Source organism: Poecilia latipinna, unplaced genomic scaffold, assembly GCF_001443285.1.
Source record: "Poecilia latipinna isolate Pla-1442-1.1 unplaced genomic scaffold, P_latipinna-1.0 Scaffold1496, whole genome shotgun sequence".
Classification (NCBI taxonomy): domain Eukaryota; kingdom Metazoa; phylum Chordata; class Actinopteri; order Cyprinodontiformes; family Poeciliidae; genus Poecilia; species Poecilia latipinna.
This window is the reverse complement of record NW_015114112.1, coordinates 67,591-88,923: the sequence shown is the minus strand read 5'-3', so window position 1 is coordinate 88,923 and position 21,333 is coordinate 67,591. Positions and strand designations below refer to the sequence as shown.

The 21,333-nt window shown below is 39.1% G+C and overlaps 1 protein-coding gene and 1 long non-coding RNA gene across 3 annotated transcripts; both read right to left on the bottom strand.

Annotated features, from left to right (window-relative positions):
- Positions 1-515: 515 nt before the first annotated feature.
- Positions 516-19,278, bottom strand: casq1b (calsequestrin 1b). 2 transcript variants are annotated; one of them, XM_015057851.1, is made up of 13 exons: positions 18,895-19,277; positions 8,255-8,287; positions 6,159-6,252; positions 4,505-4,605; positions 4,233-4,344; positions 4,052-4,125; positions 2,742-2,872; positions 2,550-2,595; positions 2,369-2,423; positions 2,150-2,250; positions 1,943-2,017; positions 1,244-1,375; positions 516-1,063 (listed from the first exon to the last, which is right to left on the bottom strand). In XM_015057851.1, the coding sequence occupies exons 1-13, from the start codon at positions 19,132-19,134 to the stop codon at positions 995-997; spliced, it is 1,263 nt and encodes a 420-aa protein (XP_014913337.1). In that variant the 5' UTR covers positions 19,135-19,277; the 3' UTR covers positions 516-994. The 2 variants fall into 2 exon arrangements, with proteins under 2 accessions (XP_014913337.1, XP_014913336.1); XM_015057850.1 differs by lacking the exon at positions 8,255-8,287 and having other exon boundaries at positions 516-1,375; positions 18,895-19,278.
- LOC106963115 (uncharacterized) lies at positions 8,497-15,826 on the bottom strand. Its single transcript, XR_001428127.1, has 2 exons — positions 15,612-15,826; positions 8,497-8,821 (listed from the first exon to the last, which is right to left on the bottom strand). It is a non-coding gene; the product is annotated as an uncharacterized LOC106963115 (long non-coding RNA).
- Positions 19,279-21,333: the final 2,055 nt, after the last annotated feature.

The window sequence follows — 21,333 nt, the reverse complement described above, 5'->3', positions numbered from 1 at the left end:
CCAAATCTACATCGATTTTTACTCAAAAGTCAATTTTGCTTCACCAAAATCAGCATTGAATAATTTTTTTTATTTGGGTAGATATAGCAGGCGTCTTGAAAGAACAACTCAAATCCTGTTCTTAGAGAATAAATTTGTTCAATAAAGCCTTAAACTATTTGAAAACAAGATGCCTTTCTTTTAGTACATCAAATATGAAAAACTTTTTTGTGTTTTGGATATAGGATGAGAAACTTCACCTTCCTAAAACAGAAAACTTCTTTATTTTCTTGATTTTGGTTTTTAGATTTTTTTGGCTTGTCAGAAACACACAGACACACAACATAGGAAACTTTGCACGCGCACACACACACACACACACGCACGCACGCACCCACGCACGCACGCACGCACACGCACGCACGCACACACACACACACACACACACACAATATAAAGGTCAGCGCAAATGACCTTCCCTTATCGTGAAATATCTGCAAAACTCTATTTTTTACATATAAAAAAAAACACAAACAGAAAACAATCTCAAGTTTATTACCTCCGACATACATTTTCAATGACTGATTTGTTGAATTTAAGACCGTCCAGTGAAATTTAATTCTTATTTTCAAGCTATAACAAGAACGAGTTTGTTCTCATTGTCACTGAATCAAGGTTAGAGTAAACTTGAGAAAGAGTCATATCACATTGGAACCCTTTAGAAACTTTGTCTCTGCCTGATTTTACATTTATTGACATTAAGTTGTCCGAAGGTGGGAGACGGGCAGCCATTAGAGACATTTTGAACATGAACACTAGTAGCCATCTGTGGGAGAATCGTCCAGTTTTAATGGAAACCTCCTTCCTAGCTGACAGCGTTTCCCCTCAAGTCGTTGCAGCAACAAGGGGAAACATGTGAGGTTCAAAGAGTCAGGTCTGTTTGCTGCCAGATGTTTTAGTTTAATGGAAAAACTTTGGAGTTTCTCCATTAACGGCAAAGTGATGAAAACATAAATTATTCATCATCGTCTTCATCATCGTCGTCTTCATTGTCATCTTCATCGTCGTCGTCTTCATCATCGTCATCTTCATCGTCGTCGTCATCGTCATCATCATCATCATCATCATCATCATCGTCGTTGTCATCATCATCATCTTCATCATCGTCGTCTTCATCATCTGCATCATCATCGTCGTCGTCATCTTCATCATCGTCGTCTTCATCATCATCATCGTCGTCATCGTCATCATCATCATCATCATCGTCATCTTCATCATCGCCTTCATCATCATCAGGATCGATCTTTCCAGACAGAACATCCTCTATCCACTGCTCCAGCTCTTCGGCCGTCGGCATGTCATCCTGATCGTCCATGTCCATCCACACGCTGTCAGCCTGCCAAACACAAATACATCATGATTTTTGTAGCTCACTCGTACAGCTGATAGGCAACAAACATGATAATCAATGGGTAAACTGGAAGTCGGCAGTATGAGTAATTCAAATTATTTGGCATCCTGACAGGTCTATTCATCTGTTGAACCGGTGAAACAAAACAAGTTATGCAAATTAAAGTCTGAGGCATTGATGTCATCTGTCTTCAACTGTTGTCTTGAAGAAGGTGTTTGGAAACTGATGGTTCTGACCAAACCAGAAAATTCGCTCATTAAAAGGTTGAGTATGCAGATGGCTACTGGCCACCAAGCCTGGACACTGGCTGCCTCCCCCACGCATCAGATCTGAATCAAACAACTTCTTCATGGATATGGATCAACAAGAAAGTCTTGTAATGTAAGCGTAGCTAACAAATCAGCAGAAGTGTTGTGTGTAGGAAAGCTTTTGACATCTCATTGAATCTAAACCACAAAACAGTAAAGGCAGCCTTCAAGGCAAATCAGGATGTTTCTAATGAACGGGCCTGTCATCCGGCAACAGATTGTATGGGTACGAGCAAATCCTTACGTCCTTAACGTCGACGACTCCGATCTGAGGAGACGAAAGGTCGATGCCAAAGGTTCTCTCCCAGTATGGAACCAGCTGAAAGTGTGAGACAGAAAGAAGGAAGAGGACATTAATCCTTATGTGACCTAATCCAAAAAATAATTAATGCAGGTTAAATTATGACAACAAAAATAAATCTAGGAAAGGTTTTTCTTTTTTTTTTCCCACCAGGGGGAAATTGTCTGGGTCGATCCAAATGATGCTGAGGTTGGGGTCATCTGTGTTGTCGCGCGCTACTTCCTTCAGGATCTCCAGAAACTCAAAACCATCTGGAGAAAATTAAGTCGACACATATTCATTTAATTAGTAACTGTTACTATGTGGCTGTAGATATGAAAAAAAAAATCCTTAAACCAACTAAGTAGAAGGTGCTAAGAAGCGACTTGCCTGGATCATCCTCTTCAGCAAAAGCGACTATGTGCTCTCCGTTGATATCGTCTTCCTGTGTTCATAAAAACAGACTCTAGAGGTATTCCACATTTACAGAACAGGTAGAATACACTACTTATGTATATATAAATAATTAATTAAATGGAACAAATGTATGCAGATATTTCATCTCTCTTACCCAGATCTCATACATGCTGTGTGGTTGGAGCTTCCTCAACGTTGGTCTGAAACAGGAAAACATTAAAAATATACATAATAATCACACATGTTCCTGTAACTACTCTCTTTATGGTTTGATATCTAACTCTTGCATGACGTTGCGTCTCATTAGTATTAAATGCTTTTTGAATAAAATCATTTGGAAGCCCACCTGTCATGCTGTTCGATGTATTCAATGATCTCAGACTCGATGTAAGGCTTTCCTGGAATGGTGACGGGTTCTCCCATGAAGGGTTCGTAGAAATCCACTTCATTCATCTTCAGCTTTAGCTTTTTGGCAATCTGGAACGCAAAGTCAAATTTATTCTGAATTAACGCAAACGCCTGAACGCGGTAGAAGTTACAAACAATGAAGTCATTGTTAAGAATACAGGTAGAGAAACAACTACTACGGCTGAAGGTGTTGTGATCAAGACCATTGTTAGCATGTTTAATAAAATAATCTTTCTGTGAAATCGCCTCTTCCATGCCTGTTTCTCCTCTTGCATCAAAGCTACCTAAAGCTTTCATCAATATGGGACGTTGCGAACAGCAGTGGACTGAACTCTTGGTAGTAAGCTTCCATCCATGTCGTCTGCCGACAGAGTTCACCAGTGTTATTTTGGAAACTGCTTACATTTCACCCTCAGCTGTCGCCGATAATGCATGTGATGTCATCAGTTCTGTTGTTGCTAAGGTACAGACACAACACCCCGATGCTTTCACGACAATATCTGGTGATTTTAATCACGTCTCGATTTCTGCTACATTGCCAACATTTCAACAGTTTGACAGACTATCAGAAAAAAAACAAGTATTAGATTAGTTTTACACAAATGCCAAGGATTCATACATCTCCAAACCAAGACGTCGTCTGGGTAAATAAGATCACAACCTTGTTTTTCTCTGCTCAGAATGCAAATCCATTGTGAAAGGACTGTGAGAAAGTGGTAACAGAAAGCAGAAGATGCAGGTTGTTTAGAGCCTACGGATAGGATCGCTCTTTGCCAGCCACATCGAGATTTCATCAGTTATTGTAGATGATGATGGCTGTGGGTAGGGAAGATCTCCTGTAGCGGTTTGTATTCCAAAAAATTTGAAAAAAGCCTCAGACTGAAGACACTGTTTTCACATGACAGCCTCATGAAGAGGATGGGGAAAGGCTGTCCAGAATGTTCTTGATTTTATGCAAAATCCTCATTTGCACCATCATCGCCAAAGGATTCCACAGTAGTCCCCAGAACAGAACCGACAACCAAATGCTGTTAGATCTGGTTGCAATTTTCAGGAATGTCCTCTAAAATATATCCATAATGGTTTATTTAAACATGGGCAAAATAGGTCAGCATAGAAAAAGTCACTTTTTTTCAGTTATGCTGTCCTGGTAGATCTTATATAACATGCAGTTTTAAGCAATTTCAAGTCTATCAAATGACAAACAAATGGCTATAGAAGAAGACAAAACAAGAAATCTGGACAAACCTTGGGGTCAAATGTTGCGAAGAATTTGACGAAGGGGTGGAACTCTTCAGCTGCGTCATCATACTCTATAAAGTCTGTAAGAGCGAAATAAAAGTTATTACACTTCCAGTCTTGGCGCAGAAATGTGAAACTTGAAGCTCAGAATGTGGATCATTTTTAATTCATGAATGATTCGACCTACGGGAGGATCTCTCGCTCTTGAAGTAGCCGACCAGTTTGATGACATCATCCATGTTGTAGAAACCCTTCAGCTCTCGGTCGTTGTCGATGATCTCCACAGGGTCTTCAATCACCTGCAGCAGACAAGTAAACACAGGAGACTCTTACACTTTCTGTTCATTATTCACATCCATTTCATCACAGCTGGTGATAAAACAGGGAGCTCAGCTACATACAACCTTTGGAAACATTGTTGCCCACGCTTTCAGGTTTATCTTTGCTAACGTTACTTACATCGTATAGAAACTCAACAATGGTATCTGCAGCCAGCTCTCCATCGTACTCAATTATTTCATTGTCTGCAAAGATGTAGATGCTGTCGACTTCATCCAGACCTGGTGAGAAAAAAGATTTAATCTGTGAGAAAATCATACTTTTAATATTTACTTACCAGATTGAAATAGCTTCCATTCATACAACTGGAGAAGGTCGTTTTTCCTCAGTTCTCAGTCAAATCCATCCCTCATGTGTCTGTCTTTTAACTTAATGATGCTATTAAACTCTTCTAATTTTGGGATAGAATTTTTTCTTTTTGTAATGAGGGCTCAAGTTTTACGTTATTTTTGGATTTTTGACTTTTATCAAGACACAAGACCAAACACCTCAATCTTTTTCTCCTCTGAAAATTAAACCATTAGCACCTGTACATTTGAGTTCAGTTTAGAGTAACAAATCTGAAAACAGACTTGCTACTCTTTAATTTCTAACCAATGACCTTAAAACTACCTTTGGAATGTAAAATGTAAAACATCGTTAAGTATCTTGAATCTAAGAAGTACGTCTAAAAGCTGGGTTTGTGTCAGGAATTAAACCAATTTAAATGAGCTCTACTGCAAAGTGAGGTTAAATATCCAGACAGAATTATGATAGGATTTTTTTTTGAGGACCAAATAAAGTGTTTGGTTTCTCAGGAGCTTGCTATGCATGTTTATAGATTTCTTCACTCAGTTTTGTTTTGTATATTTTAAGCGAGGGGACATTTTCAACACCCGACAGAGTGTCATATCCTTGGTAAACACTTGAGGTCGCTGTTGGTCCATAAACCATCTGGTCTTCTTTACCTTCCTTTCCTCCATACCTGCTTCTAGTAAATCATGAGAAAAATAATAACATCTAATCTGGAATTGAATGAAATTATTTTGACTGTCCTTTTCTGAAGTAAAAATCAAGACAATATCACCTGCTCTCCAGATATAATCATAACTCTTGGTCTTGTTGAGTTACTACCACAAATTTCCTTCTACTGCATGGTCAGTTTTTAAGAAACAACACGAATGAATCCATATTTGTTCAAGCAAAAGAATACAAGATTATACTTAAAAAAAACAAACCCTAACACATCTGATGTGTACAGTGCAATGTATTCAGCCCTCTTCTACAATACTGAGCAGAACTCCTTTCTGAAAAATATCTACCAATTTTGTTTCACTAAAATCTTCATTTGTTTATTATTTGAGCACATAAATAAAACAATAAATGTCTCGTGAATTTAGGCATTTCTTTCTTTTTTTTTTTTTTTAAAGCGGCCAAGAAGTGCTTTCAACTTGACGATTTTGGCCCTAAAAGTTTGAACGCCACTGGTTTAGACTTCAGCATATTTCTTATTCTGAATGACTTAAACATAACTATGAAAAATTTAGATTTTATTTAGACTTTTTTTTTTTTAAACTGTCTTTAAACCATTTATCATCTTCCCTTCACTTTATAAGCATGCTCAACTTGCTTTGGCCAGTTATATATTAAAAAAGAAAAAAAAAGCACTGAAGATAGTGGCTGGACCAACACAAAACTTAAAAAGTTAAGTCTCTGTAAATGCTTTTCAAGGACATTTACACTCATTTTGTGTTTAACATGATCTTGTCCCCAGCAGTGTTTCCAAACAGCATACCCAGCTTCTTGGCAACAGCAGAGGCCTTCTTTTCATCCACCAGACCAAACCCGATGTCCTCGTCTTCGAACTCATCCAGAACTTGAGCTGCAAGCTGGACAAAGAGACAGACAGTGGCACAAAAACAGCAGGTGGGAGAGATTGGGCGAAATTCAGGTAAAGTGACATTTCGACATCGAGTTAAAAAGCTTGAAGTTTTCCTTCCAATTCGCAACATTTGAAGGAGTGGTTTGAAGCTCTGCCTTGTGCATCTTAAATCTAAAATCTAAAAAATCTAAAAACACAACACCTGGCAGGAAGTCAAAGGAGACAACAGAACCGGCACAAGAACAAGACAGGCAGAACCCGGGCCAACTACGATGACGGCAACAGGTGTGTTGGAAAGAAGAGGAGCTTGCAGCCCGCCAAAGGCAATGCTGCCCACATGCACACACACACACACACACACACAGATATGTACAGTAGAGCATACCCGATCATTCATAGTGTGTTACATCATTGTTTTACGTAATATTTAAGGCTTCTGAATCTAAAATCATCTCAACAATGTGAGGAATCTCATTGGTGTGAAGGCCGTCTAAAGCATTGTAACACTTTGCAAAGCAGCATGGCAACGTGGGTTCACAATGTGAACCGCAGTTTGCCCAAAAGCAAAAGCACAAATAACTGCAGACTATTTCTAGTGTTTTTCTATATTTTAAGTAGCTCTTTGCAGATTGTCTTTAAAATCGATCTTTTAGTCATTCACAGACATCCATTCTTTTGGTACAAATCTGACTTAGTGTTGAATAGATCAAATCTGATTATCACCATGAATCCATGAAAGTGTTGTTTTTCAAAAGATTTATTTAAGTTAGAGGTTATGTTCTCCCAAATCAGAAAAAAAGTTGTTTTTTTAGTTTGATAGACCCATTATGTTCAGTATGTCTGTCTCAGGCCTTCTGTTGAGTCTTTAGAAAAATATATTTTCACCTGACTAAGTATCAATCACTACATCCTCTGTTATGAACAGAGTTACGCAAAACTGGACATGGTCAGGGTTCAAACCGGGAACATCCCAGCAACCCGTCCGCCAAAGATCCAGGGCTCTGCAGATTCTACATCTGCTCAGCTAAAGGGGTTTGCAGATGACTCTGTCCTATAACTTACAACAAGGCAATAATCAATCTGGAGGATGCGGACACAGAATAACAAGTAGGAGTTGGCTGTTTTGAGAAAACTGAACATCTTCAACAACAAAGAGTTCTGGAAAGGCAAGAACCCAATGGGGAAAATAAATAATAATAATAATAATCCATGAAGATTTACATCAGTCAACCAAGGAGCAGAGGCTGAAAGAAAAACAATGAAGACAATGATCTGGCAGGGAACAAAGGATACAGACTGACCTTTAAACTAATTGGGGAAGTTAGGAAACTTGAACTCAAGGGAAAATAATCAGCAAACTAAGGCTTCACGTTGACAAGTAGCATTCAAAAGATGGAGCATTGAGCCAAACAATGAAATGAAGCCAAATTAAAACAAAAGATTATGAGAATGATAATTAGATATGTTGAATTCTGGATTTCAGCTGTTAGTTATGTTAAGTATGCCTTCTTTAAAAATGAGTTAAGCGTCTAGAAATATCTTTACATTATCAAGCAGCCTACATTTCTTAAAATGGCTTACCATTAAAAAAATAGTAATTTGCCGTATTAAGGTCATTGCTTTTTTCTTGATTTGGGTGATGTATCCTTCAATGTTCATGGTGATTGTTACTTGGATTGGTGAAAGGATGGATGGACATGTTAGAAAGCAATTAATGTATTAGACGGGTGCTTTATCAAACAGGGTATCCTTACTTTTGTCTTTTTCTCACAAATCTGACGTTAAACTTGCACAGCCCAAGCTGCTGCCGCTACTGGACTTTGAAAGCAGTTCAGCCTCCACTGGTCTGTGTTGCGGGTTGCTACTTCATTTCACTTCCTTTTAAACTAAACTGCAGTCAAGGAGACGAAGAAGTGAAACAGTTAGCGTGTAGACTGCGACAGCGGGAGAGCCCGTATGTCACGGCCCGGCTCGGAAGCACTCGACACACGAGGCGAACTTTGACGTACCTGAAAGATTACGGCTGCTTCGCTTGTGATCAACTGCAAGGAGAGGCAACACTTTAGGTGGACGGATAGCCTCCATGTTTGTTCACAACAAATGGAACAAAACAAGGCCACACTGACAATCAAGAAAATGACTGATTGGTTTTCCACCACAGATCACCAACACACCAACAAACTGAAGCTGTCTTGGTGCGTTGTTTTGTTTGGTATTTCCTCCCTTTCAGATTTCTACAGTTTTTGTTTTGTTTTTTTCACAACAATGTATGTAGAATGTTTTCTCAATATGGGCTTATTCAGGCTTTAAGCAAGGGTGTAAGCAGTAGTGTCTTTGTAACTATTACAAACTTCCTGTTTTATTAGTTACCATTTTTCAAACACCAGAACCACTCTACTACTGATGTACTGTACTTTTTATGTAAAAAATTGAAATAATTGCTTATTATTGATGTCTTGTCTCATCAAAACTTCTGTTTGGTCACAATCATTTGCTCCCTCATTTCTACACTTTTCCTATTACTGCAGCCAAAAGTCATTTTCCACAAAACAGACAAACGTAACATAACAAAACAACTCGACAACCTTGTGTGAATCAACAAAAACAAAAAAAATGTGCATCTGAAGAGAGGAATGAAAGGTATTTTGTCAGACCCAAAAAGTCAAAACACATTAAAGCCGAAAGCCTTGATGTGAATGAATCTTTTATTGCAGTCAAATTTTCCTCACACAGAAAAGACTTTTTAAAAAAATCTAAATTTTTATTTGAATTTTTTTTGTATGTTGTGGAAAAACTGTAACCTACTAATCTGAACCTAGTTGTTTCAAATAAAATTTTTTTTATCAGTTTTACTCAACATTTTAAAGTTAGAGATGTAAATGTAAATTTCCTGTACTTTCAATTAATACTCATTTACTTTATTTTCCCCATCTAAAAATCACCGTTACTGAAACACAGCAAGGATTGGCTTGACGAGGTCACCACGTTTCCATAGCAACCACTGGTCAATATCTGCATGCCAACCAGCTGTTTGGGAGGCATACCATGCAAAACATTTTCTTTCCCAACATTACAAACACAAACACATGAAGCCAGATGTACTTTTTAATTGGAAATGTGTCCTTTGGTCAGACTGATGTTCCAGATTAAATCAAAATTCCATTTATTTACCACCAAAGAACAAAGTAACAATTTAATAATCTTTCACCAGATTAAGATACAAAAATCAGTTTTTAACCATGGCTGTCTCAAATCCCAGACCTGAATCCTACAGGATTTTCTCTCCGTATGCGCTCCAACATGGCTATCATTTTTTATCCCTGCTCTGCCTCATTATTAAAAAAAAGGGGCCAGTATGAACAGCAGGGGTCCCAACAGAATTATGCTACCAGTGATTTAGATGAAACCAATTATTTTGTTAACATTGCAATTTTTTCCTCATTGAATAAATTTATAAAGTCTAAGTTGAATTTATTTTAAGGCTTTTCACATCTTTACCAGAGGGATCAGAGTTTCGTGTCAGTAAAGCGTGTTGAGAAAGTCCCCAACAACACGTCGGTGTTACTTTTTATTCACTTTGAATTAAGAGGATTTTGAAAAATGCCAGAACACCAACACCAAGCCGCTGAAGTGGGAGCGGCGACAGAGGGGGCTGACGTTGCAGATCAGAGAGGAAAACAACAACTGAGACAAAGATGGAAAAACTCAACGTCGACGCCTAGAGTGATCCCTTAAACGTTTTAAAATTCCAACAATTGCCTCGTCTCTTTAATATTTCAGTCTCCCAATACGTTTCACTTCCTCACACGTTCCCCTCTTGATCACCGGATCCATCCAGACGATTGGAGTCAAGTCAGAGGTCAGCAGTGTAAACCACTTGGCAGTGTTCCCCAAAGCCCACCCGCTGCCAAAATGTCAAGTGAGAAAATGGAGAGCTGAGTGTCACAGAGAGCCGTGGAAACCACATCCGGGCTTCTCGTTGCACTTGGCTGCTGGACGACATGATGACCAAGGTGGGCTGTGCATTTCTGGCACCATGTGCACCAGTAACTGTCCACTGCTTACTGTATGCACATTAGCTGACACATTGGTTCATCAGGTTTAGCTTGGCATGAGCTGTGCTTGTTGCTAACAGCATGCTGATAAAAATAATATTGATGCTAACATGGATTCAGGCGGAATCAAATGTAACTGGACAATCCTTAATAATGACCTCTCACTCTGACCTGTAAGATTTATCCCACGTGATCAGAACACTGCTTCCTGCTTTGCATGCAAATGCCACAAAGTGGCCTGAATAGCACACCGGGATGTGTACAGGTCCTTCTGTAATATCACAAATTCATCTAATCAATTGCACTTCTATAGTATTTAGTCATCAGCAAAGTTACGAATCATCTGAATCTATTTTGTCATTATTTCAGCTGCAAACTCTTGATCAGCTTCATTGACACTCACTCAACAGATGTCATGTTAGAGAGGAAACTGGGAAAAATAATGCAGGGAAAAGTAACCGCACAGAGAGCTGAGAAACAAATCCATATAACAACACAGCAATAAAACACATAAGGGCTTATTTACCAAGATTTTTTTTTGGGGGGGGTGAGGGGGTTTCCCGTACACACAGTTTTTCCCAACGTGCAGTTGCTGCCGTGTGGGACAGGAAACAAGGCTAGGCACCCAACAGTACGGCCGAGGATGTGGCCTTAAGTTCATCCTCAACATTTCTACTGAAAGCATTGCTTGGCTAGTCCGTTTGATCAACTTTTAAACAATCAGACATTATCAGATGTTTATCTCTCACTTTTCGACTACATTTCCACACTGCTTAGTCAAAGGACAACACAATGTCTTAGGGATACACCAGTACAAAAATTCTGTCCGATACCGATATTCAATATTAATATTGTTGTTAGGGTTGATAACCAATATTTACTGATAGTACACGTTTTTCACTAGTATTTCGACATATTTAGGAAACAAAACCCCACCAGAAACAGACAGCAACAAAATAAAAATAAATATCAGTTGTTCATATCAGCCCAGTTGTGTTTATCAGACCGATACCGATTAAAAAAAAAAAATTACCAATATTGGCCAATACTGATGTTGGTGTCGATATATCGCGTATCTCCTCAATTTTTTCTATCTTTTTTAGCTGTGTTTTGTGCAAGCATTTCACACAAACATTAAAGCATTTTCACCAGCCACACCTTACGGTACGCTCTGTCAATAAATGCCAAACTAATCTGTTTGTTTTGTTGTTTTTATTCTACAGTCCAAAGTGACTCAGAGTTTTTACCTGGTTCTACACATGGCTCCTTAGATTGATTTTTCAGAAAGAAGTCGATGACTCACGCACGTTTGTGTGTGCGTATAGGTGTGTGTGTGCGTGTGTGTGTGTGTGTGTGTGTGTGTGTGTGTGTGTGTGTGTGTGTGTGCATCATCCTATGATGTAAGGTACTCAGGGTTGGCCCAAGGGACACAAACTCAACCAGCTGTAGCTTTTACACAAGGCGTGGAAAACAGCCAGCTGTCATCTTTCCAAAGGAAACCAAAGTCAAAACTTTCAGGGACAGAAAAGTTTACAAATGCATTTTAAGCACATTAAACCTCAAAACAAAGTTTGAATTTATTCATTCTAATAGCAAGTAATCCATATTTCAACATTGCAGAGGTAAGCAAAATTTAATTGACAAAAATGTGATGATTTAACTCAAAGTGATTTAACCTTTGAACTTTAGTCACTTTTACCATAAAACATGCCAATGTACTTCAATGGGATTGTATATGACAGACCAAGACAGAATATTTATATATTGCAAAATTCTGACCTGGAAAGAAAACTGTTCATGTCTTAATAATATGAAAAATGTTAACACTAATACCTCAAAATAAATTATGCTCTAAACAGCTTCCTTCAGAGGTTAGCCAGTTCTGTGAAGTCCTGTTAGTTTGCTTCAAAGCATGCTGGGAAAAACAAATATCTGGAAGTTTGGCTTCAATCAGAGGAGACCAAAATAATGTTTTGGGGGGCGGGGGGGGTTATGAGAGAAATGATAAACATCTTCAGTAAAACATGTTGGTGACAGCATAATGATGTGCTTAGTTGTTTCTTCAGAGAAGAAGAAGAAGAAGTACGGAAGCTGAGAGTGGACTTTTTACACATATACTTTTGCCAATCGTTTTTCTTGAGATAACGACTTAATTTCCCATTTTCTCACGACAATTTTATTTCCCAATGGTTTTCTCAATATATATATTTTTTTTTGTGGATTTCTTGAAATAATGAGTTAATTGGTCGTTGTGGCATGCAGTTGAAAGATGGATCAGGTTTAACACGCACACCATTCATCTCATGATGGGGGAGAAGATGCTCAATAGATCATCCAGTACAGAGACAGATACAGATATTGATACAGAGCAATTCTGCAAAGAATAATGGGCAACAACTGTGTAAAGAGATGAGCGCTGAGTACAAATATGGCTATTGTTTTTCAAATTTTTTTTAAGAAAAATGGAAATAATGTTCGCAGTTTCACAATTATGCTGACGTGTCACATAAAATCCCAAAGATACGCCTTGATGTTTTTATCCATGGATGGATGAATGGGTGCAAATGGAAGCAACTGAAAAATTCAAGTGTGATTTCTGTTTCTAAACAGCAGGATTTAATGTTTCTCCAAGGGAACGCTGCATCTCGGAGCGTGTGCCCCGGGGTCCGTATAAAGTTGAGTGTGCATTTCCTCCACAGCCAGTCAGTAAATTAGTAAGTAAGTAAAACGTCACGACGCGCCATGCTGAGCTGTTACACAACACTGCACTGTGGTGAGCATGAAAAATTCAGTCACAACAGAATCTAAAACTCTCAGAAACACCCATGTAGATCACGACTGCTGCACGCTTCAGCATAGAGAAAATATTCTAAAGTGGCTTTAGAGATCATTTTGAAAAAATAAAAATATATACTTTTAAAAAAAAAAAAAAAAAAAACTTGATCTCTTATTGTTATATTTTTGTTATTAATATTTAAGACTTTGGATGGAGTAACTTGTCAACTAACAAGCAATTTCCCTTTGGGGATCAATAAAGTCTATTCTGTTCTGTTTCTATATTTGTCAAGCATTTTGTTTCCAGTGAAACAAAACACTCGACAGACTTTGTTGAACGGAGATAACAGTCAACTAGGAGAGGAATCAGTGGAATTACTGATCTGTCACACAGCAGTTTTACCTTCTAAACTCAGAATCTCTCCTGATCCCACCAAGCATGCGGGTGATCACAACAAGCTGGGTAATTGACTGGAGGCCTGTGAGTCCCCACGTCCACACAGTGATTTAGGTGTTAGCTAGCCGTAGGGGGTACTGAGAAAACTGGGATATTTAGGGCTTAAATGGGAACATCTTCACTCGTGACAGGGGGGAACATCACGGTAACAACTAGCAAAACAAGAGCAATCACACACCGGGGGAAGAACATACTCAAGTATCCAGGTTCAGGTAGTGAAAGTAGCTAAGACTTCAATCCAAACGTTCTGAGGAATCGTTTAAAGAGACAAACAAACCGAACCAGACGTCGGTAAAGATGGAAACCTTCTTGGGCTTGTTTGTTTCCTACTACGAGTTCATTAATACCGTCAACAGCTGCAGATCTCACTGCTAAAAGTAGCAATAATATTCCTGTTGGTTTGTTACAGCAAAGTTTTTAATCACATTTCGTCAAGATTTTATATGTTGTGTTAATACGGTTTACCATAGGTAAAAATGACATCAGATTACTTTGAAGGCTACAGAGGCTGACTGCAGATGGTTGAACATGAATTTATCCAAATCCTACTGTAAATTAAGTTTACTGGGAAAATATAGAATTGAGCCACTGTTTGGATGCGGATAAACCCAAAGTTTTGCTTTCAATGACCTCCAGCATTCCTTAAACTATTCAAGCATTTTATGACAAGTATCTGTAGTGTTTAGTACAACAGTGTTAAACAGTTAAAGCCGACTACAGATGTGATTAATGGCCAGACACCAGCTTCTGGCAGTGTTCCTGATTAATAACCCACTCTTCATGTACAAAGATCTCAACTACATGAATGGGTGTGTGTGTTGCGCCTGCCTTACTAAAATTCCACCAGAGATTTTTGCACGGTCTCCAACTGTGATGGTCACTTTAACTGTAAATTGTAAATAACTGCTAAATATTGAAAGTTCCAGTTGTTATGGAGAAATGGGCCAAATTATTTACTCGCATGGACATTTAAAGACCTTTTTTAACAATTAAAATAAGCAAAAATATCCAGGTGGAGATTAGAGACCTGGGTCTTAATGGGATTTATTAACCTGATAGATGACGTTCAGGTTTTTAGTCATGGCTGCAGAGAGCAGAATACCAAACCCCTCTGGTTTACTCACATTCCTGTGAGCAAACTAACTTCTCCAAAGCCAAATAGTTTTGAAAAAATACAAATAGCTGATGGATGCAAGGTTAATTTTGGGTTTATTTTTGTAATGACACCTTTACTTGATCATACAACAACGTGCATCTGCTATGACTTGAAAATACCAATAGCAACACATCATCAGCGACGTCGTTCTGATGTTAAGCTTTATCTTTATTCACATCCAGCTCCGGGTGGAACGAGGAGCCATACGTCTGGGTTTCAAAGTCAAGAGATTCATATTTGAATTTTTCATGGCGCCCTCTGATCCCCCCCCATTTCCTTGACATTTTTCCCCCATGAATAAATTATACGAAGACATTCCCTGATACAGATGAGAGAGATGGGAGGGAAACGCTGAAGCACAGTCAGGGTGAGGAAAAAAAAAAAGGATAATTTATAAATTATTCTGAACAAAAGAAATGAAAGTTGAACATATGCAGAGTGAATGTAGTACTTAAATCTTTAACAATTTGATGTTGAAGTTAGAAACTCCTTACATTTAATTTTGATTAGTTGTTCAGATGTGTTCACACAATTAGTACAGATTTTTTTTTCTAAGATTCGGTGAAGTTTTATGTCTTTAGCACAGTTCCATAAAGACGGTATTGGGCGATATTTGATCTTTCCTTTGATTTGATGCCTGTCACATTTCCCAGATCAGTTTCAGAAGCGACCCTGTACCCAGGCGTTAACAGGCTTTTGTTTTTGTAAGCAGCAGTCTTTGCTGGATGTGATTAAAGAAATATGCAATCACAGTGGTGAACCCTGTTGGGATTTGACATTCACCAGCAAAGTGTAGCTGTAAGCCTTTTATTAATTAGGCTAAAGCTTTTTTACTAATCCTCAAATCCAAAAGGGAGGGAGGGAGTATGGAACAAATTCAAGAAGACTGAACGACCGACTCGCCTGCCAGCAAAGGAAAACACTTCACCTGAACGTAACTGTTGTCTAAACTAATAAAATAAAAATAATTTCTCAATTTAGAACTTCCTTCAAGGTAACACCTGAAGAACAAAATTAAGCTGAAAGCTGTGAGATGTGCAGCTGAAAAGAAAAATGACCTTCTGAAAAAGAGTTTCCCTTTTTGTCCTTTCACTTTATTTTTTAAAGAATATTTAATCACATCTCTGTTTTATTTAGTTATTTATTTTTATTGAAGCTGAAAGATCAGCTTTAAAATTACTACATTGAAAATAATGAAAAAAAAACACACAAAAAAGCCTCTTTGCTTTTTTCTGTCCCCATTGAGACATGAGGAAAAGGATTATGTTCTGGCTTTTGGGATGTTGGGGTTTGTGTGCTACACAGTCAGAAAGTAGTCCACCATGTGGGATTTCTGCTGTGAACAAGGAGTATGTGCACCTCAATTTAGAGGAGATACAAAACAGGTAGTTCTGCTTTTCTTCAAATGCTGAGAATGTTGATCAGTTGCATTTTTTTTAAGCGTAAGGGTTTCCTGTCTCAGAGATCTACACACATGTAGATCTTATTCAAATCTAAGACTAATTTACCGTCAATCATAAAAGCAGCTTTACATGATAGACCTTTTTTTAGTTGAGGATGCAGTAGTGCTCTACTTCTTTCCCTTCCTCTGTCATTAAAATGTGAGCTTATAATTTGCCATAGTAATTCAAATGTTATATCTTGGGTTTCTAGTTTTGGAAGAAATTGCCATTTGTTGTTCTTGGAACACTGAGTCACTAAGTCAGCTTAGATAGTATCAAACCATCGGATCCAACTGTGCCTTATTCTCCTTCCGTGTTCATTGTTCTCTAGTCCCTCAATACTGGATGCAGTCCTTGTTTGGTTCGATATCTGAGTTGGTATTGCTGGATTCCCATTCCACCTGGGGGCTCTAGGATATGGCTCTATAGGCTCTAGAGATAATTTCATATGGAGTTGAAGGAACGTGACAGCGCACCGGACGTAACTTGACGGCTGTCCGAAAGTGTTTTATGTCGCCTTCACATACCTGTCAAGTCTCTCATTTTGGCAGGGAAACTACCGTTTTCTACTCCCTGTTCTCGCCGTGCTCCCGTATTGTTATTTTCCCGTAAATATCCCGTATTGTGCCCCCCGGTCCTCCTCAGCTCTCATGTTAGCCCTCCATCAACCAGGCCCCGCTATGACCGCAGCACCGGACGGCGACATTTCCCGTATTCTCAAGTCCAAAACTTGACGTCTGCGCCTTCAGCTGAACCAAGCAAGTTAAATTAACCTTAAAACTACGTCTAACTTGCGTTTTGGAGTATTGCCCAATGAGGTGAGTTGATGTTGAATGTTGTAAGCTATAGAGATATATTTGTGTTGTTTTACATGTGTTTTTCTTTCTTTCTTTTCTTTTTTTTGTTCAAATTAATGAAAATGCTAGTGATTTTGTAGGCAGCTAATTAGCACAATGTTGGCTCGTTTATTGCACAGTGTGGGGTTTAATGCTGATGTAAAGTGTTCAAGGAGTAAACTATGCTTTATAATTTATTGTTTAAATGTAGCATAATTGGTGATGACATGCTCATATGGTTTACATTACAAGTAAACCATATGAGCGGTTTGTCAGTTTATCTAATCTCTGTTCATATACAGCTGCTAAATAAGAAAATGTATTTATTTTTGTTAGTGTGACTGATTTTTTTTTTATGTTGCATCTTAAAGAAGGGATCAGAGAAAAGATTATCATTATTATTAAGGGAATTTTAAATAATAATAATGTTTTGACAGTGTAATGTGTCCTTGAGCCTGCAATTAATTTATTTATACTTCCGGATACTTAGGTGTCAATGATCAGCTATTTTAAGTGTCCCCTCTGAGTGATCTCTGATTGGATGAATAGCCACAGCTGGCAGGCAGTCAGGAAGAGCAAAAGTACAGTAGAGCTCTGCTCTTCTCTCTCTCTCTCCACCTTGGCAGCTTTGTTGGGAAATTGATCAGACCCAACAACTTTGTGTGTAACTGTAAGTGGTTTGGGACTTCAGTCTACACCCACAGGATAATGTAACACATCTTAGCAACACAGCAGCGTTTATGTGGTAGCAGATACAGGGAAGGGCCAACTGCCCATGTGAAATATGGCTCTGAACTTTCACTCTGTCTCACGAGAGCTTTTAGTCTCTTGCTCAGCATGCAGGACTGTCTCAGGCTATTTACAGAGGAGGTGACTTATGAGGGCCCAGTGTAAGCTACACTCTGCTGATGTAAGGAGACACTGCCATTCTGGAAAGGCAGCAGGTTGCTGTGGTTAACTGGTGTACTGGCAGAGTGCTGGACTCAGGTGCATTATTTCTGGCTTTGTGATAAAAGAGCTCTTTGGATGTATTTATGAAAAAAGAAAAACACTGTTCAAAACCCTCAACACCTCTGTTTTAGTTCTATCTGCTGATGTACCGCGTGACTGAAGTTTTTACATAGATAAGTAGGTGGCTGAAAAACACCACAGCACTGTGAAAAACAATATCCTATACTAATACATTTGATAACTTCCAGGTGGAAGTTACTCAGACTGAGGGAGAAGATAAAAGAAAATTAAATTGTTGACATTGACATATCAGTTGACAACTAATGTTTAGCATGTTTAGTAATAGTAATGATTTCTGCTTAGAAATATCAACCCGAAAGAAGTGTGTAATAATAATAATAATATATTTTATTTGTAATGCCATTTATATGTCAAATTGAAATCTCAAAGGGAATATTCACTAGCTGATGAGGGCAAGCTACTGGATTGTAGCCACAGCCACCCTGGAGCAGTCCAACAGAAGCGGGTCTGCCGTTTTGCACCATTGACTCTTCTGCCCACCACCAGCAGGCAAGACGGGTGAAGTGTTTTGCCCAAAGACACAAATGACGAGAGCGGATGGACCGGGAATTGAACCAGCGACCTACCTATTGCATAGCAGAACGTCCAAACCATTAATGATGGTTGAAGGAAGGAATGCACTTCCTCAGGTCTATGGTTTTAATTCATAGATACGTTCTTTGCTGCATTCTAAAATAATCAAAATCTAATACTAGGTGTACCAGAGAGCCGACGATGTGATTGTCCAATATACTCTTTCTTATCTTAGTTTGTAGTTCCAAAGAAACTACAAATGATCCAGGAAGTGTAACCTAAAGCCACATTTCCCCTCTGAAACCAGCCCCCTCCTCTCGTCTTGACCATTGACATCAACACATCACGGATTCATTTGCTCTCAACCTGCAGCAGAGACCCACCTCCAAAGCCAGTTCCTCTATCTGAAGCTGCTTCATGGCGCTTCGATTCCCATCCACATTTTTGTGGTAGTAGATCACCATTACGTCGTACTTCCTCATGATGGACTTGTAGTTCTTGGCAGTGAGGGTATGGACACGGTCTTTGCCGTCATACTCGGGGATCTCCAAGCCCTTCTCTCCCAAAGACAGTGCTCCCAAAGAGAGGAAGTAGAACCCTAAAAACACCCATGTCCACTTCATGGTGATTGTTAGCAGTACAAACAACTCAAAGCCCTCTGGATGAGGGAGTTTCGGAGGACAAGAAAGCACTTAAAATGGTTTCTACTTTCCCCTAATGGGAGAGTACGTCCAATTCCTGTCCACAATAGCTGGAGAAGAGAAGGTCTGACATTGATACTGTCTTTATAAAAGGAATATCACATGGTTTGCTGACATCACTGGCCAAAGAGGTGGGACTATCTAGGTGGGACAACCCTTGTCCACAGGACATGGAGCTGCCAAAAAAAGTAGGGGTAAAAGTGGGGGGACTTGTGAGTGGAGGTCAGAAATATCACATGGTACATTTAAAGTTTAGAGGGGCCTCACTGACACCTGTTTGAAGCTGTTCAGACGAGAAGTGACCGTGTTACTGTTGGGTGTACGAAGACTAGTGGATCAGTTGAATTTCTTGGAAGACAGAAGACAGAAGGAACTGATGACAGGAAGAAGACAAACAAGACCCGATTGGAAATTTCACAGAGGAACAAACTGAAGCTTCTGCAACAATAGAAGGAAAGAAACTCAGTCCAAAAGTCATCTTCTTAAGAGGATGGTATTACAAAATTCCTTGTAACATCAAAGTGGATGAAGCCTTTTGAGAGCCACATGTCAAAAACAGAGACATCAACGTTCCCTCAAAATTGCAGAAATAAGCTTGTTTCCAGGGGCATCTGCAAACCACTGGGCTATTAACAAACTCAAAAGAAAAGCACCAATCAGTGTGATGGCAGTGCAGCTATGACGTTCTTCATATTGTTAATGTTCTGGCAGGCTTTGTAGCCACATTCCCTGTTGGACTGAAGTAGAAGATAATGGCCTCCCAGTGTCACTTTGTCCCTGCTCAGCCGTTGGACCAGAGTGTGAAGTTCATTATAACCTGAGGGGGGAAAGAGATGGAAAATGGAACGATAAAAACAGACAGACCTAACACAGTAGTCACACAGAGCATGTCACAGACAGAGGGGGACACTGTCAGCTGTGAGTTTATAATGAGAGAAGGGGAGAGGGTGGCTATTAATAACAGTATGTAATCCGATCTGTTTTCTCCCCCTGTCAGAGGGCTGATTTCACCCGGGCTATGAACTGATCTGAATACATGTTTCTTTGTTGTTGTTGTTTTATTTTTTTATCTGAATGCCAGCAAGGGGTACAAGGGAGCTGGGCACTGCTTCACAGGCGGGTCGTCACCACAGTGTGCTGGCTTTGTATGAGACAACTTCTGAAACCTTTGAGTCACTGCGGGAGGTTTATAAACCGTTCTGATGCAAGGGGAATCTTTTTGAACAAACACACCTCTTTGATTTCATAAGTTTTTTTGAAATATGATGCTTAAAACAGCCAACACAGCATTGGGTTGAATATGGACCTATCCTGTTGTTGAGTCACACTAATGTTAGGTTTTCTCACCCAAAAGTGGATTTATTCCTCTTGCGGTCTTAGCACAACGCTCAGGTGGAGTGCAGCAGATGTCACAGTTGGACAGCGGGGAAGAGGTGAGGGTGGGAATGGGGGCGGGAGAGGGCGGTTGTCCTGTCAGACCATCAGTTCCCGAAACCACACACCTTGTAAAAGTGCAGGCGTGATCATTGTGACCCCAGTGGACTGCCACAGGGTAAAAAGCTTGCAGGGTCCCATTTACCCCATCTAATGTCTACTATTAGCATGCAAGTCAGCTAGCTTACAATCATCTTTAAGGGTAGGGAGAGGGTTTGGCAAAACAGCATATAGATACTGTACAGTGTGGAAATGACCTGTACTTGTGTAGTGCTTTATTGAATTAAAAGACTTCAAAGTGCTTCAGTAATGAACTGTGAGTCGTTTCTTATGATTGTAAGTTTTAAGCTCATTGCTACTAGCTGCTCTGACACTGTGACTTTATCCATGATAAAGAATCAGCTTTACGGGCCAAGTTTGTGTGCACGAGTTTCTTTCACAGCATACAAATTTCAAGTATGAATACATAAAGTCTAGGAACTTAAAAAGGATACAAAAAAGAATATGTAAATGTGTCTACACTCAATATTTTTTTCTTTATCTTTTTAAAGGCAGGTTGTGACAGTACAACTATGCTTTGTTTTTTTCTGAGATGTTTGTAACGTATTTCTTGACCTCAGACCTGTGAAAGTACTGGATGGAGGAAAGAATCAAGCCTGGTAATTTTGTTTGAAGCCCTGATCTTTA